This window comes from Chaetura pelagica, unplaced genomic scaffold (assembly GCF_000747805.2).
Source record: "Chaetura pelagica isolate M959 unplaced genomic scaffold, ChaPel_1.0 scaffold139, whole genome shotgun sequence".
Taxonomy (NCBI): Eukaryota; Metazoa; Chordata; class Aves; order Apodiformes; family Apodidae; genus Chaetura; species Chaetura pelagica.
In genome coordinates, this window is record NW_009970717.1 from 6,959,230 (window position 1) to 6,974,863 (window position 15,634).

At 35.9% G+C, this 15,634-nt stretch overlaps 1 protein-coding gene across 1 annotated transcript in view; it reads left to right on the forward strand.

Moving 5' to 3' along the window:
* CDH13 (cadherin 13) overlaps nt 1–15,634 on the forward strand; it is a 417,908-nt gene that overhangs the window by 235,967 nt on the left and 166,307 nt on the right. The window contains exon 6 of the mRNA XM_010006203.1: nt 7,114–7,258. Coding sequence (XP_010004505.1) covers nt 7,114–7,258 — 145 coding nt within the window. The remainder of the gene's footprint in view (nt 1–7,113; nt 7,259–15,634) is intronic.

Consider the following 15,634-nt stretch of genomic DNA (forward strand, 5'->3'; position numbering starts at 1 on the left):
AAGAAAGAAAATGTTTGTTAGACTTGACAAGTATGTTTAGGAATGATCTCATGACAGATGCAGCTGGGAAGGGGACAGTTGGAGGGACCAGTCAGAATTGCATTAGGTGGGCACAAGACAGCTCCTGCCACCAGTGTCCCACCAGGCAGCCTCCTGTTGGACCGTGGGACAACAGCCAGGTCAGTTCTGTAGAGCTTTTCTGAATTTGACTCAGCTTAGATAGGGCCTTCTAAGGTTAATGGTATTCATCATCATTCCCTCTGTCCTCATGTTATCTTTTTCTAGTACTTTGCTCTTATGGCTTATCTTTCCACTCTGGGACTGCCTCCCATACCCAAGAAAAAAAAACAGTTTTGCTGTTCAGTGACATTTAGATTCAAACACAAATTACAACACAATGTAACCAAACAGTTTTTGTCTTGCTCTTCTGTTGATGTATGGTCTTGTTATCAAGCATCAGATCAGTCATTCCAGTTCATTTTGTTCTCACTCAATGAAGAGTTCAGCACCAGTATGAGTGCATAAATTACATCATCCTTTTTTCCCAAGTCTAGTAGTGTGAATAAATATACATTCATACTGTTGCTGGGGTTTTTTGCTTAATTAGGCTTACATTTTGAAATTTTTTTAAGGATAAATCATATGAAGTGTACCAGTTAAATATTTATTTCTTGTTTCTTCCTTGGAAGAACTTGCTATGTTACACTTCACAAGCCAGAATATTATGACATTGGCCTTTCAGACTTCTTATGTAACTCATGATTAAAAATATTAAGGCCACTACCCTTAAAAGTAGCAAGAAAAGAACATCTTTGACTGTTTATAATAAGAAATTCCTCTTCCTTTTCCAAAATCTATTCATGTGTCTCCAAAGCCTTGCATCTCCTGTGATCAAAGAAGCAGTAGTGACTCTTACCTAATGAAGAATTCATCCTTTGTCATTCTTTTGGGAGATTTTAATTAATGCACACAGATGAGAGTAGTTGTCCTAAGAAAATAGGAACCATGAAATAACTGGAGGGTAACTCTAGGATTGCAAGATAGGTCAGTGCAAACCTTTCTCTTAGGGAAATATTTGCTAAAACTCTTCTGTCTTTCACCTGATCTGGAGGTGCAGTACAGTTATAGTTTCATGGGTCATTGCAAAATGTATGTATGGTGCTATCTAGAAGAATGCTTAGTTTGGGGAGTCCACTAAAGTGAGCAGTATTTAAGTCATATATTGTATGTGCAGAAAGACCCCTACGCTTGTTCTGAAATAAAATGTTTTTTCTGTATATTGGTTTTGATCTTTACTCTTCTTTCATTAACTGAGGTTAAAATTGGTAAAAAGAGTGACATTGTTTGAATTATTGCTTTGTAATCACTTCCCACTGTTAATTCCTACCATATTGCTTTCTTTGATTTGTAGAACATATGCAGTTACAGTCTATATATTGCCCAACTTACCGTGGTTTACAGAGAAAAATTAAAGCATTCACAGAAGGCTCAGTTGCTGTTTTAATTAGTTTTTGCAATGAAATCTGGAGAGTTCTGAAATTCTTTAAGGACTTTGTAGAGATCAAAGTTTTAAAATGAAAACTGTAATTTCTGTGAGAGGAACTTCAGTGGGTTTGTGTAGTAGGGCAGGCAGGCATATAGATGTATAGACATCTCTACTATAGTAATACTATGAATTTTTTTTTGTTATATTAACTAACTACATCTTGTTTATTTTAACTAGAAGTATTGTCTAAAAATTGTCATGTTTCATGTAAGCCAATAACAAGACTGGATCCCTATGTTATGCTTTTCTATGAATTACATCATTTTTCAAATTACTACTTTCTGAAGAAAGGCACAAGACATTTGAAGGTTGATTAAAAAAAAAATAAATATGATATTTTGACATTTGTGCAAGAAAAGAAATAGGGTAAAGTGTAGGAACTAAAAGACTTCCTTGTGATAATCTGATGATTACAAAGATCTAGTAGGAATTCAAAATCAGCTTTGCATTTCTAAATCTAAAGACTTCAGACATTGCATAGATCCTTGTTAGGAGGAGATTTAATAGGATGACCTATAGAGGTTGTATAGTATATAAGTTATATAAAGCTTAGGGCAAGAGAAAGTATCATTGTTTCACTAGTGTTTTTCCAACAAAACATGTTGGAGATCAAACGTGTGTAATAAAGACAGACATCTGTCTTGAAATAAAAGCTGAGTCACTGCTGCTTCACCTCTAGTCTTCATGAGATGTACAGAAGAATACAATGATACCTATAATCACCAAGGTGTAGCGCTTTAGGCTTTCAAATGTCCATGTACTGAACATCAGCTGAAAGTTCACTGTCTTCATAGTGCAACAGTCCTTTCAAACTGGAACTGCTTAAGGTTCACTTGTGAAGTTATTGAAAATTGTACATTAATAAAAGGTTACACGACTATTATTAAATAAGAAATCACTAAAATTAGAGTAATATTTCTTTTAAGGAATCAGAATCTTATTTTTTAAGTGGATGCATTAGTAAGATAAGGCCTCTGTATGATGCTCATAGGTGTACTTAGAATGGGTAATTAATCCCTGCCCACCTAAGCTCTGAGTTAATTCTCCCCTTGCAAGTAATGGTGCCATTTTTTGCTGTTACCTGTACAACCTTGCTGAGGTAATTGATACCCTGTCAACAAGTACTCAGATAAAATTATCTGTACCTATTAGAGGCGATGTATTTTGGTTTTATGTCCTCTGCCTCCATCTCTTCTTATACCATATAAAAATTACCTAATATTTTATTCATATTGTTAATAGCAGGAAAATTTAATTGTAATTAATTTCTCTGTGTCTGAATTATGGTCTTCTCTAGGTTGTTTTAGATAATTGCATCAAAGCTGGGGAGAAACTTTTTACAAGGGCTTGTAGCAAGAGGACAAGGAGTAATGGATTAGAACTGGAAGAGAGGAGATTTAGGTTAGATATTAGGAGGGAATTCTTCATTGTGAGGGTGATGAGACACTGGAACAGGTTGCCTGGGGAAGCTGTGGAGGCCCTATCCCTGGCTGAATGGTGCTCTGAGCAACCTGATCTAGTGGGAGGTGTCCCTGCCCATGCTGGGGGATTGTATCTAGATGTTGGAGGGTCCCTTCCAACCCAAACCATTGCCTTTCTTTACTGTCAATACACACTTAAGAATTGATGTTAAGTAAACCTGAGAAGTGTTGTCAATAATAATTCTAATCAAGTTAGGAATAAATAAAATCAGCAGTGGTCTGTACCTATAGATACCTTGAAAATAAATCATCTTTGGGCAGGTGGTGGCATAGCAGTCTTCTGTAATGGTACAGTGCTCCTTTCAGATGCCTGAGCATACCCCAGTCCTGGGGTGATGCACCTTTCCTCTGTCTTGGTCAGATATTACTCTGCTTTCCCTGCTGTGAGGAGTTGACCTTGTGGGGGTTGGAGCAATGAGATTAAAAACTCCTTGGTCAAGATTAAGATGAAACACCTGTGAAATTTTTTCCTTGCTTGCACCTGGTTTCCCAGAGGCACCACCAAGCACTGCTGATGGGCTCAGCTGTGTCCTGGGGTGGGACTGTTCTAGAACTGGCTGGAACGAGCTTGAGATTGTACAGGACAGTCCTGACCTCCCCTGCAGCCCCTCCGGCTGGCACCCCAGGCATCTGTGTGCTCCTGACCACAGGGACCTTGTGGAAATAGATATTTATATGCAGAGAAAGAAGATGGCTGTCCAGAATTGTTTCACCAAATGCAATAAATAAATGGAAACAGCTGTTCTGTGAAGAAAAACCTTTGAAATGACTAAGTAATGGTAAGAATGAGACTGCTTATCTTTTTTTCTGTAAATGTTGTTGCTGACTGTAGAGTGGAAAGGACTTGAGACTATATAAAATAAAGTAGAGCACCTAAAAGAGATTTGTGCAGCTTTGAATAGGCTTTGTAAGGTTCTGGTAAAACTTGTATTTGGGGTATCAAGAAAGATCCTAATTTCAGATGTGCTGAAGGGAATTGGATGGGAAGTGACAAAGTCCCTTTTGAGAAGGGAGAATATTGAATATTGAGAGTTTGTATGGACAAACAGGCCAAACTCTATTATTGCCAGCAGGTTTTGCGTGTCTGTGTAACTTTTCCATTTTTTTATTGTTGTATTCAATTTTTATCAGTGTTTCTCAGCTATATTGGAAGCAGTAGCCAACGTCTGCTTTGTATCCTATCACAGAGACTTGACTTGTAACAGTTTCCCTAAAACCTTGATTATCCTTGGTATTTTGCATGTATCCTTTTGTCAAAAATGGATTTGAGATTTAGCCTCAAGTGTTCCTGAAAATGTTTAGTTACATTATGATGAACATAACTTCATAATTATGAATATAATTCTGTAACTTTTGAGTTGGAACACTGACAGCATAGTCAATCTTACCAGCTTTTCACATAATGTATAGCTACAGAGCTCTGCAGATTATTATTTTTTTTTTTGGTCAATTTGCCCAAATCTGTCTGTGTGTGTAACACTTTTTCTTAGAGTTCTGTTGTAATAATGAGGTAGGAACTTAGATACCTTCTGACTGTTCAGTTTCAGTCTCTTCCTAACAAAAGAATAAATGCAGTATCTTTTGTGCATCAGTCAAGTTTTACATTAAAACTACATAGACTTTGCTGCCTTTCCTTATTGAAAGTCTGAAATCTCACTCTTCTGATAGTTCAGCACAATCTAATTTTCCACCTGGTTTTAATTAGAGCTTGTTCAAATTAATTTGCTTTTCTGTGTCAATATTGTCTTTTACTCGAATGCTTCTTTCTCTTGCATGTGTTGGGGTTTATAAGTAACAATGCACTTTTGTTGCTTTGTAGCTTGTTTGTTTGTTTTTATTTTGTGGGCAGTGGGGCTTTATGGGTTTGTCAGGTATTTTTGGTCAGGCAAGATAAGATATAAGGCAACTTCTTTCTCAAGCTAGTAATTTAAAGATAGATGATCATTACTTCAGTACTGCAGTTTTTATTTTGAAATGTTTTAAAAGGAGAATTAACCCATAATTGTTAGGACAAACCTGGAAATAAAATAAAACTGAGTTTTCTTGCCATCTCAACAAAACAAGGCAGAGATCATGTAACCATTCCCATGGATCTCTCATGCCAGCTTTTTTTGGCCAGTTAGTCTCAGACATGGTCAACTTGGTAGTGATAAAGTAAATCTGTTTCAGTCCCTACTAAGAATATCCTTTTCTCTTCCTTAATCTGTGCAAGTGTAGGAAAAATAAAAACACTCTAGTGTTAGATCAGCCTTGCCTTTAGATGATTTACAATTTTGATAAAGCAGCTGAAGTAGTTTTTTAAATTTATCAAAGCCTTTGTTCCTTCCAATGAACAGAACAGTCACTTAATATTGAGAGATAAATTAAGAGCAAATTATCTTGAATTTTAAAAGGAATTTGCTGGAATTTCACAGAGAAATATTGCTGTTCTTCTATTTCCCAAAGCAATTAACATAGTTTTGATGAGTCAACATTTATTAAGATAAATCTTTTTCTCAGCAGTTTCCAACTGTATCTAAAACTGTATCTAGGTTTAATGTAGTTCAGTAAGAAGACTGCATTTTCCTTCCTAGTACCCACTACATTGACTTCAGAGTACATACTTAAATGAGCCCTGGAGATCAAAAGGGTGTGTGTCCCCACAGAGCTTCAGCTGGGCCACTACCACAGCAATCAGTGGTTTTCATGTCAGAGTATTTGTTTGCTTTTGAGCTGTTGAGCTATATATCTATATATCTAGTAAAAAATAAGGCTTGGGAAGGGCTTGCAAGAACAATTGCTAGAGAAGTGAGGATAACCAGTGAGTAGATGTTAAAATCACTGTGACACTGTTTACAAACAGAGTGAATAGATAGTTTACTCATAACAAATACTGCTACTTACACGCAGCACACTGAACTGTAACAAAATGCAGACATGTGATAATAAGCCATCAGTTTTAAGAAAGGAATTAGAATTCTGACCTAATTCTTTCCCAGTAGGATTTTTCATCAGCTTGTAAACAAGTTATAGGTATAAGACATGGCAATGAGGAATAAATTAACAGAATTAGCAAAATGCTGGGACACTTCCAGCACATGCTGCTACCATTTTCAGGGAAAGATGGGAAGAGAGTGATATTAACATCTGTGCTTAGGTTCATTGGCTGGCTTAACTGCATTTAAGAGTTGAGTCCAGGGATGGGTAGGGTAGCTGAAAATAATACCTGTGCCACTGCTAAATTTTTTGCTGTTTTACTGACATAGGTGAAGAGAGGATGGCAGTTATAGCATGCAGTTGCCATCCAATTTCACCTTTGCTATTATCTGAGGAGTTTTGGCACGTTTGCCCTAAGAACTGATTAAGTTTTGGTACCTCATTCTGAATTTCCACTACAAGTGGGTTGAAGGGCTGCGAAGCATTATATGGTCTTTCTTTCCAGTTTTTGGAATTAAAGGAAGCTCAAGCAAAACTGCAGCTGTATATGTCAGCTTTGAGTTCAATGAGTGCTTTCATATATTTTGATCTGAGTGTGTGTACATACCTGCTTATACAAAAACTATTGTTCTGTCCTTCCATACCTTATTAGAAAAGCTGCAAAACTGTCAAGTTTACCTAACAGTACTTTCTGCCATTATAATTGAGAAAACGTTTTTAAGGTCTAATGCATTCTTGCCTTTTTTTTTTTTTAAGGCTTTTAGCTGAGCATTAGGAGCTATATGAATTATACTGAGATATTTCTATGTGCGTGTGCTCTAACTAGGCTTGAGAAATGTAAAGAAATATAAATTCTAACAAAATCTACGATTAGTATCAAATTTACAGGGGGTCTTTTTTTTTGTCTTTTTTTTACTCTAGTAATTTCATTCATCAGGGAATATGACATTTTCAAGCTGCCACAGGGCATCTTAATTTGAATGTAAAACTCTTTCTCTTTTCCTTTGATTTAAAATATGCTCTGAGCCTAGGCCAAAAAAAAAATGGGCTGCAAGTGGTATCATTGCCAACATCTGCTTACAGCAGCACTGATCTGAGCTAGTTTTGCCTAACTCCTTACTCACTGTGATAGCAAAGTAATTAATTTACTCCTCTGTTTTGTTCATACAGCTTGAAGTTGAGGTCACAGATATAAGTGGGAAAACCATTGATGGTCCAGTCCGCCTCGATATTTCTGTTATCGACCAAAATGACAATAGGCCAATGTTCAAAGAAGGACCCTATGTTGGTCATGTCATGGAGGCATCCCCTACAGGTAAGTCCATACCAATCATATCTCTATAAATAACACCTGAACAAATTCTGTATTGATAAATGCATTGTTATCATATTGTATACATTTGCTGATTTTGCTGCTCACTGAATCCTTCCCCTGCATAAAGAGGAGGGAGCAGCCCTTTAGTACAGCAGGTAATGATTTTTGAAAAACAGTCAAGTCTCTGCAGTAAAAAGAAAAGTTGAATAACACACTTTGGTAGGAAGGGTTACATTTAGATTCACACTTTTTTTTTTCATCTCTGGAATCAATGAAGACAACCCCTAGAATATTATTAGGATTCAGACAACTAACATGTTCTGTTTGTTTGAACTGGAAATTCCACCTCTTTCTCTGTAAGGTTAGCTGCTGGGAGGTTATCAGGAATAAATGGAAAGCACATAATGAATATAGTAAGATAGATTGAAATACTGAATGATGTCATTTGTGTAAATGCCTATAAAACACTTGCAACAAAAACGTTTTGAGGATTAAGGTAGGTAATGAAAATGTTCTGATTAAATTCACTGTTGATTTTGTCTGATATTGAAATTTGATAGTAACATTATTTCAAATTACAATTTGGGTACAAACAATCATCCTAGCTAAGCTCTTCCTGCAGGTAAAGGCAGAGGTAACTTTTTCCAACCTCAGGTGTTGGTGCAATTTTGTTGTGAGTTATTAAAGAGCTGTTGCATTCCACTCTAAGGTTTCTTTTCTGCATTTGTAATCAACAACTGTATGATCAGATTATGTTATGGAATTAACTTGGGTTTTGGTGAAAGAAATCTCAAACAGTAGAAGCTCTCATTCAAATCAGTGGAATGACAGTGACACACAAACCTTATCTTCTCTATGTAGTTGAAGCTGTGAGTACAGATATAAGGTTTTGATTGTATAGACATACTGAAATGTTTTGAAATTCAATCAGGTAAATGACATTTTTGTAAATATTTAATATTCATTTAAGCTTAAAGTGAACATGAACTTTGAACAAGAACAGACATTGCCTTTTACTTCTTTTATTATATACTGATAGTAGAAATTACTTTTTGTCCGTTTTTATTTATGTAGTTTCTAGAAATTATGTAACCCTTCTAGTGAGTTTTACCTTTTCACATATAGTTGCTGTATGAAAAGCTGTAGGTGTGAAAAGCTGTAGGTATGAGCTGCTCTTTCATCAGATTGCAAAGGATGTTCAGTTGAATGCTCATTTACTTCTGACAAGCATGTGATGAAGAGAGTGTGACTGCAAATAGAACACTAACTTTTCTGTTGTTGGTCTATTAATTTCAGATATTGATTGCTTATTCAGAATTCAAAAGAAACTTCCTTAGACTGTCTCAGTTCACGTTCGTCCTGTGTTGTAACAAGTTTAATAGTTAAATGAGAATGTGTTGTTAACAAATGTCAGGGAGTCCTTTGCACAGTCAATAGTATATGGCAGAGTGTGGCTATCTCACTGGGTCAAGGGACCAGCTTTACTACCTTTTCATTTAAACCACAGCATCTTCTTGTCCTGCCCATTTAGGTACATGTTCTTAGAGACCTTCTGAGTTGGAAGGTGTAGTTTTAGTAGATTCACAGCTCCTAAATCAGGTATTTCCATAAAAGAAAGTGGTGCTAAAGAGCTCAAACTCAGCAGTGTTTAAGCTTTAATCCTGCTAGTAGTGTATGAACTCTGGATGTCAGGTGTAAGTTCCTGCAAGTCTTTCAGTGGCCTCATCTCCTTCCATCAAAGCAGCTTACATTTCTGATGTACCACATATGCTCTTTCCAATGGTATTTAGTCTAAACTTGAGTGTTGTTAATTCCAGGCTATAGGACAATATTTAACTGTTATCTGCTATAAGTTCTTTCTTTACTCAAACTTTGCACTATGTTTCTTTGCTTAGGATTTTTTTTTTAAATGGCAGTTCCCTATCTTTGCTTTTCCTTTTTTCCACTCTTTCTATGAAAGTTTATGCTTCTGATTCAGTAGACATCTTTCTCAGTCCAACTTTCAGTACATTCGCCTGTAATGGTTTTTATTCTTTTTGTTCTGCTGCACTTCGGTATTTATCTGTGTAGCATTTGGCATCTTGATTGTCTTACTCATTAATCAAAGATCGAATAATTTTTCTTCATCTTTTTCTTGTCCTCTCCCTCAGGTAGTCATCCCATTAAACTTCATAACCTCATCTTCCTGGTATCAAGAATACCAATACTTACAAAATTATTTGTTCAAAAGCAAATCTGTAAAATCAGTATTAGCTTGAATCTGTCATAGATGTCTGTGCAGATGGCATCTAGTCAAACAAGATTTCATGTTGTTTACATCTGTTTTCCACAGTTCTTCAAATTTTATGGCATATATCTTAAAATTATTCATCAAATTATGCTGTCTTGCTGCTCCTAATCAATAGTTGTACTGCACAGCTTGACAGAAATCTCTGTGCATTTGCATGTGTGATCCTGATTCCTTCTTATTGTGCTAATGTTGTATAGTTGCAGCACTCTTTCTAAGTTTAAAAAAAAAAAAAAAGACTTTGCATAGTATGTGTAACCTTATTTCCTGTCACAGTCACCTTTATCCTCAGTCAAGCTCTGACTCAAACCCATTCACTGAAACAGTCTGCTGAAAATAAATGTTGCTCTCATAGGTATCTTGGCTCTGTCTTCATGATCACTGGGTCAAAGTGAAAGTGTCCATGGATTCAAATAATTCAGTGATGAGAGTTGTATAATTATGTAGAAAAAGATATAGGTATACTGGACTGTGACACTTGCTTGAAGGATTCTGAGGCCTCGTTAAAGGATATTATAGTTACGATAGTATCTTATTTTAAGTTATTGCTTGTTGGGTTCCTGTTTTCCTGTAGAGCAACAATTTTTGCAGTCAGAAACTCTCAATGGAATTTTATAGTAACTTTCCACTTCTTTATTGACTCTGAGATTACACTTACATTTTATTTATTATTCATAAGAAATACCAGAGATTTGTGAATAAATACATCTTGGAGAGAGTCAGCATCACAAATTTAAATATGTAAATCTTAATATTCAAGCAAATGTTTATATTGGAGTTCCTTGATATTGCTGCTGGTTATGTGTTTCATCTTTTTATTGTTCTCCATAATGAATCTTTTCCTTAATGTCTTGAAGGTTTAATTCCTTAATTAGGGAAAGGCACAGAATTTTCAAGATTACAGTCAAACATTGTGTCAAGCTCCTGCTAAGCATCTTCTTTTCTCTGCCACTGGAGATAGTTACCGGTAGAAACAATAAACACAAAATAAAACCTGGAGATAGTGTGCAGCTTCTGTATTGATTTGGTCTGTCTATGAATAATTTAAGACTCTTTTGTGGATAGTCCGAGTGATGATGTGTTCTGGTGGTGTAGTAGGATGCTACAGGTGTTGTAATACATTGTCTTACTAAAGCCATTCACCTATTTTTTTGTGTGTGAATTTTAAACTCACAGTAACCACCACTGTTTCTTTGGGTATCTACAATTTGTGTGTCGACACTTCAATACAAATACCTGGGTGTATTTATTGGGACTGTAAACTCGTATGTGCATTATATGAATAAATATTCATCTGGATTTCAGGCTAAGGTTTGCTACAGCTTACAATTAATGATAAAAATATGGGAATGGTAGGTGTAATAGTAATATATTTCTTTCCTGATATATCTTTCCTGGAGAGATTTAATTATATACTTAGTTGCAGTTAATTAGCTATTCTCATATACTCAAATATATTCTGAAATTCACATTTTCAGATTTATATTTGCAGACAATTTCCTAGACAAACTTCACACTTGGAGGCTAGTTATTAAAAAAAAACCTTTTAATTTATTTTTTTTAAGAGCAGTAGAGAAATAGTTTGGGGTTTTATTTATTTATAAATTCTCTGATTTCTGTATGAGACTGAAGTCAGCATAAATATACACCAGGGAAACAATACTTGAGCCTGATTCAGGGACACCTGTGGCATTTTTTCTACTGGCTGTAGGGTTTCATTATCTGTACCTTCTGCTTTATCTTATTTTTGTTTTCAAAGTTATTATCCTGTTTATTTCCTATAGATCTGTGATCTATCAAGCTCCAGCTCTAGTGTTTAGGATCTGTGTCCTGCTGTAGATTGAGCTCAGTACACTCAGGAGAGTGACTAAGCTATGGATTAAATAGCCAGGCAGAAACATTAGGACATCTCACTCTTTAAAGGCTGGAAAGTGAAGACAGGTTAAATGAACTTGGCTGCCATCCCACTTCACTTGTTGGAGGTATTTAACAGAAATTATTTTAGAGACATTTAACATTGAGTCACTTGTAACAATGTGCTGGAAGCCCAGTGGGGTAAAATCTGAGCTGCAGTTGTAGGGAGAATTCCTCAAGACTTGTATGACAAATAAATAAATAACTTGTTTTCCATGATATACAATAGCCTGAATACAGACCAAGACTGATTGATGTCTATAAATAATTGCTAGAAATAAAGAGACATTTGAAGACACTTATAGAGGAAACAGAAGGAATTAAGAAGAGTAGCCTGGAGGGTTGTTCAGTATCATAAAATAATCATTTGTAAAATGGAAAAAACAGGAGGAAGAGTCTGAAGCATCAAGTATTTTTGGTATCTGTGCATTGTGTATTGGTTGATAGCTATGATTTAGACAAGTAAAAACTGTTTCTAGAGATGGTGGCTCCTTACCAAGAATAACCTATCAGGACAGGTAAAGTGATTTAGCTTTATATCCTGTGTGTAACCCAGAGCTCTGACTGAAAGAATTGTTGATAATTAAAATGCTCATTGCAACCTCTCTTAGAGATGGTGCTTGAGCAGTTTTTGAAGACTTGTCAACTCAGTTTAAATTTCTGCCTGTTGGCTCTTAAAGGTATTTAATGAGTGAGCTCATTATTTCATGTTAAAATAGTAATAATTTTTAAAAAAAATTATCAGTGTAAAGCTCAGGAGTATTTTTAGAGCTGAACTGCAAAGCTGACATGTCTCAGTGAATCAGGCTCAACACTATCTCAAAATTAAATGTTTGAACCTGAGCTTTTTGGATACAAAACAATGTCTCTTGCAGCAGTACCTTGAATTTTAGAGGAAGTTTGAAATGCCAGATTTCACACATTTAATTATGCACATGTTATGAGCTGTTGTGGAAGACAGAAACATAACTTGGAGAAGGATTTGATGAATCCAGGGAGAAAAATGTATAAGTTACTTTGATTATTCAGAATAATGGTATTTAATGAGACTGTGATCTAGAAAGCCTCTGACTTAAAGGAAACAAAAGAATATAGAAAAGTCATTGGAAAATACAAGCCTTTTTCACCTCTCTTTTCTCTAGTCCTCAGCTGCTGGAGATGTGGTGTATAACCCAGCAGAGAAGTTTTTGTGTTCTTCTGTCTACAAATGTATGTAGTTTTATGCCTACTTTAAAAACTGTGGATGGCAAGCTTGCAGCAATCTTTTCTTAGGGTTAATCATCTGCAATTCAGCAAAAATGCACTCACTGCCTTGGAGTTTTTTGTTATCTAGCCTGTACATGGAATGGATGTCAAGTAAGTAGAAGCATCTGTGATGTCAATATTAATTTTCAATCAGAAACCAAGCAGATTGGCTAATTATGCACAGCTGCTTTGTATACCCAATAGGAATTTGTTCTCAAATCTGTGTGGGATGAAATATAGCTGTATACAAATATTAGTATTGTGTGTTTGTACATAGGTGTAATTTTATACCTCTGTGTATTACATATGGATATGTATAGATTACAGAGATATGAACATACACAGACACAAATACTTTTCTGATCCTTTAGTAGGGCCTAGGGATCCTGGGATGTTCAGGCTCCTGTGTATGTACTTGATGAAAAGAAACTTATAATAAGTGCATTGTATTATGGTAAAGATGCACATTCAGTCTAATCTGCCTGTGATTTTTGGAAGAAGTTGAGAGGAATAACCCATTAAAGTATTATCCAATAATTAACAGGTGTCCAGCCATGCAAGTGTAGTTAAACCAGTACATTTTGAGCAAATTAAAATAATCTCATGTGTAGCAATTAGCAGTTCACTCAAATTGAGTCTATGATATGAGTGCCTGCGAGCTGGAGTCTGCAGTTCACTCCAGGGTTCAATTATTCTTGATTTTCAGCAGAAATAAGTTAGATTCAGGGAAGGCTCCAGATCAGCTTAGGAGCACAGATCAGAATTACTGAACTGTTTGTGAGGACTGGAAATTATTAGCCACCCTCTTCTATAGCCCAAGACAGAAAATTCCCTTTAACTTTCCTCTTCTTGCTGCACAACTGATTTGTTTGCTCCCCATCTCTCCTGCTAAAATGAACTTTCATCTGCTTTTCTGTAGTTACACACAATAATACACCAAAAATGGTCTTATGGCCAGATGAGTGTTAATGCCTTACATCAGAGGTTGTAAAAGCATTGTGATCTCTCTATCTTGGGCACTTCATGTGATGAAGTATTCATACTTCTGTGTACAGAAGAATGAAAGCAGTGATGGTTAGCTGTTTTGGCTCTTTCACATTAAGCCCAAGTTCACCCAATAAAAATAAGTATGTTTCTTAATTAAAGAAAAATTATTAAAAAAAAAAAAAGCTATAGTGTTTTCTGGGTCCTGAAAAGCAAAGTATCAAGTGTGATTGTGTAATACAGGATGTAATTCTTTGCAAAGGGAAATTTTTTCATTAATAAATTTGTCAGTAGCTTTTGTACCTATTGTATGTATTTACCTCTGTACTCAGGAAAGAAAAGGGTGACCTTGAAATTTAGCAATTTAGACACGAGACAACTTCATCCTTATAATCTATCAATTGAAAGATACTGCAGTGCCAGGAAAACATCTGAAAAAATGCATTGCTCCTTGGCATATTGGAGTGGAGGAGGATGCTGCAGCCCTCTTGACAGGCTTTATTACTAGTATAAAACCTCAGATTGTGTTGATATGCTTCTGAATCACCATTTCTGGATATTGCCTTCCCATCACCTACTTGCAGGCCACCAGCCTGCAGGCTTATGGGCTGTTGTGCTTTGAGTCAGAGGACTGACAGCACCCCCACCACTGTATTTCATTCAAGCCCTTTAATGTGGATGAAAAGGGTGATAAATCCTCACAACTTGCAATCACTTCCCATCAATTTATTATATGATTTGTAGACTGATGGCAGTAGATACAGTAGTTGAAGCCTTACACCCTCTTCCTTGTCCTCACATTCAACTAGAAGTAAATCGTGGAGTTGTGGTACCAGAGATTCTAACAGCAGACATAATTTCCTTTGATAGCAGTGCTCTGGTGTGGTCACTGCTCCAGGTGCTGAATGGAAAAAGCCTGTAAATTGCCAATGCAGGTGGGATTTGTTTGCTTCAGTATACAGAGCCAGGATCAGACCCATGCTGCATTTATTGTGAGAGAGTTACACAGCTGAATAAAAAACTCAATGCTGCAGAAGGGCAGGATTATTTATTCCCTTGCAGGTTAACATGATTATTTTCCCCAATATTATTTGAAAGATATGATCACTTAGATAGTGTCTTTGGGAAAAAAAACAAACAACAATGTTATTTTTCAAATGTGAGTTCATGTTTTTCTTTGTTTTTTTCTCCTACTTCTTCCTTTCACACCCTCACAGTCTTTTTTCTCTCACCATTAAATATAATACCTGGGATTTAAATTGCAGTCTGTAGTTCCATGAGGTCAAAGGGTGGTTGTATGTTACTTTTGGAAGATTGAAACAACTGTGATAGGAGAGGAAACCATTAGTGAGAATGACCAAATAGTTAAAAAGTAAAGAGAAGAAATACTGATGGGTAATCCATTTTTTTAATGGTGTGGTAAGTTGTTTTTTTCTTTGTAGAAAAATTCAAAATAGTTCACTTGGCTCACATAAGTTTAGCAAAACTCCTAGAAAATATAACCATTTGATCCTTCAGACTATAACTTTAAAGTACAGGTGATGTCTACCTTTGCACACAGCTATTTGCTTGTACACACAGTTGCACCAATTGCAAGCACATTTCTGTGTAGCAGCTTCCCCTCAAAGACCGTCAAAAATAAAAGTGTTATCACTTTTTTTTTTTATTTAGAAATCAAGTCCTGTTAGTGAGCACCACTAACATGTTTGAAAGTAAGGGGGGTTTTAATATTTTGGTGAAGTTGAAAAGCTTATTGTTAGGATTCTTGGAAGGGGGGTAACAACACACCCAGTTACAGTCAGCTGGTGTGTAAGATGCATGAACATACATTATGTATTTATAGTGAGCACCACTAACATGTTTGAAAGTAAGGGGGGTTTTAATATTTTGGTGAAGTTGAAAAGCTTATTGTTAGGATTCTTGGAAGGGGGGTAACAACACACCCA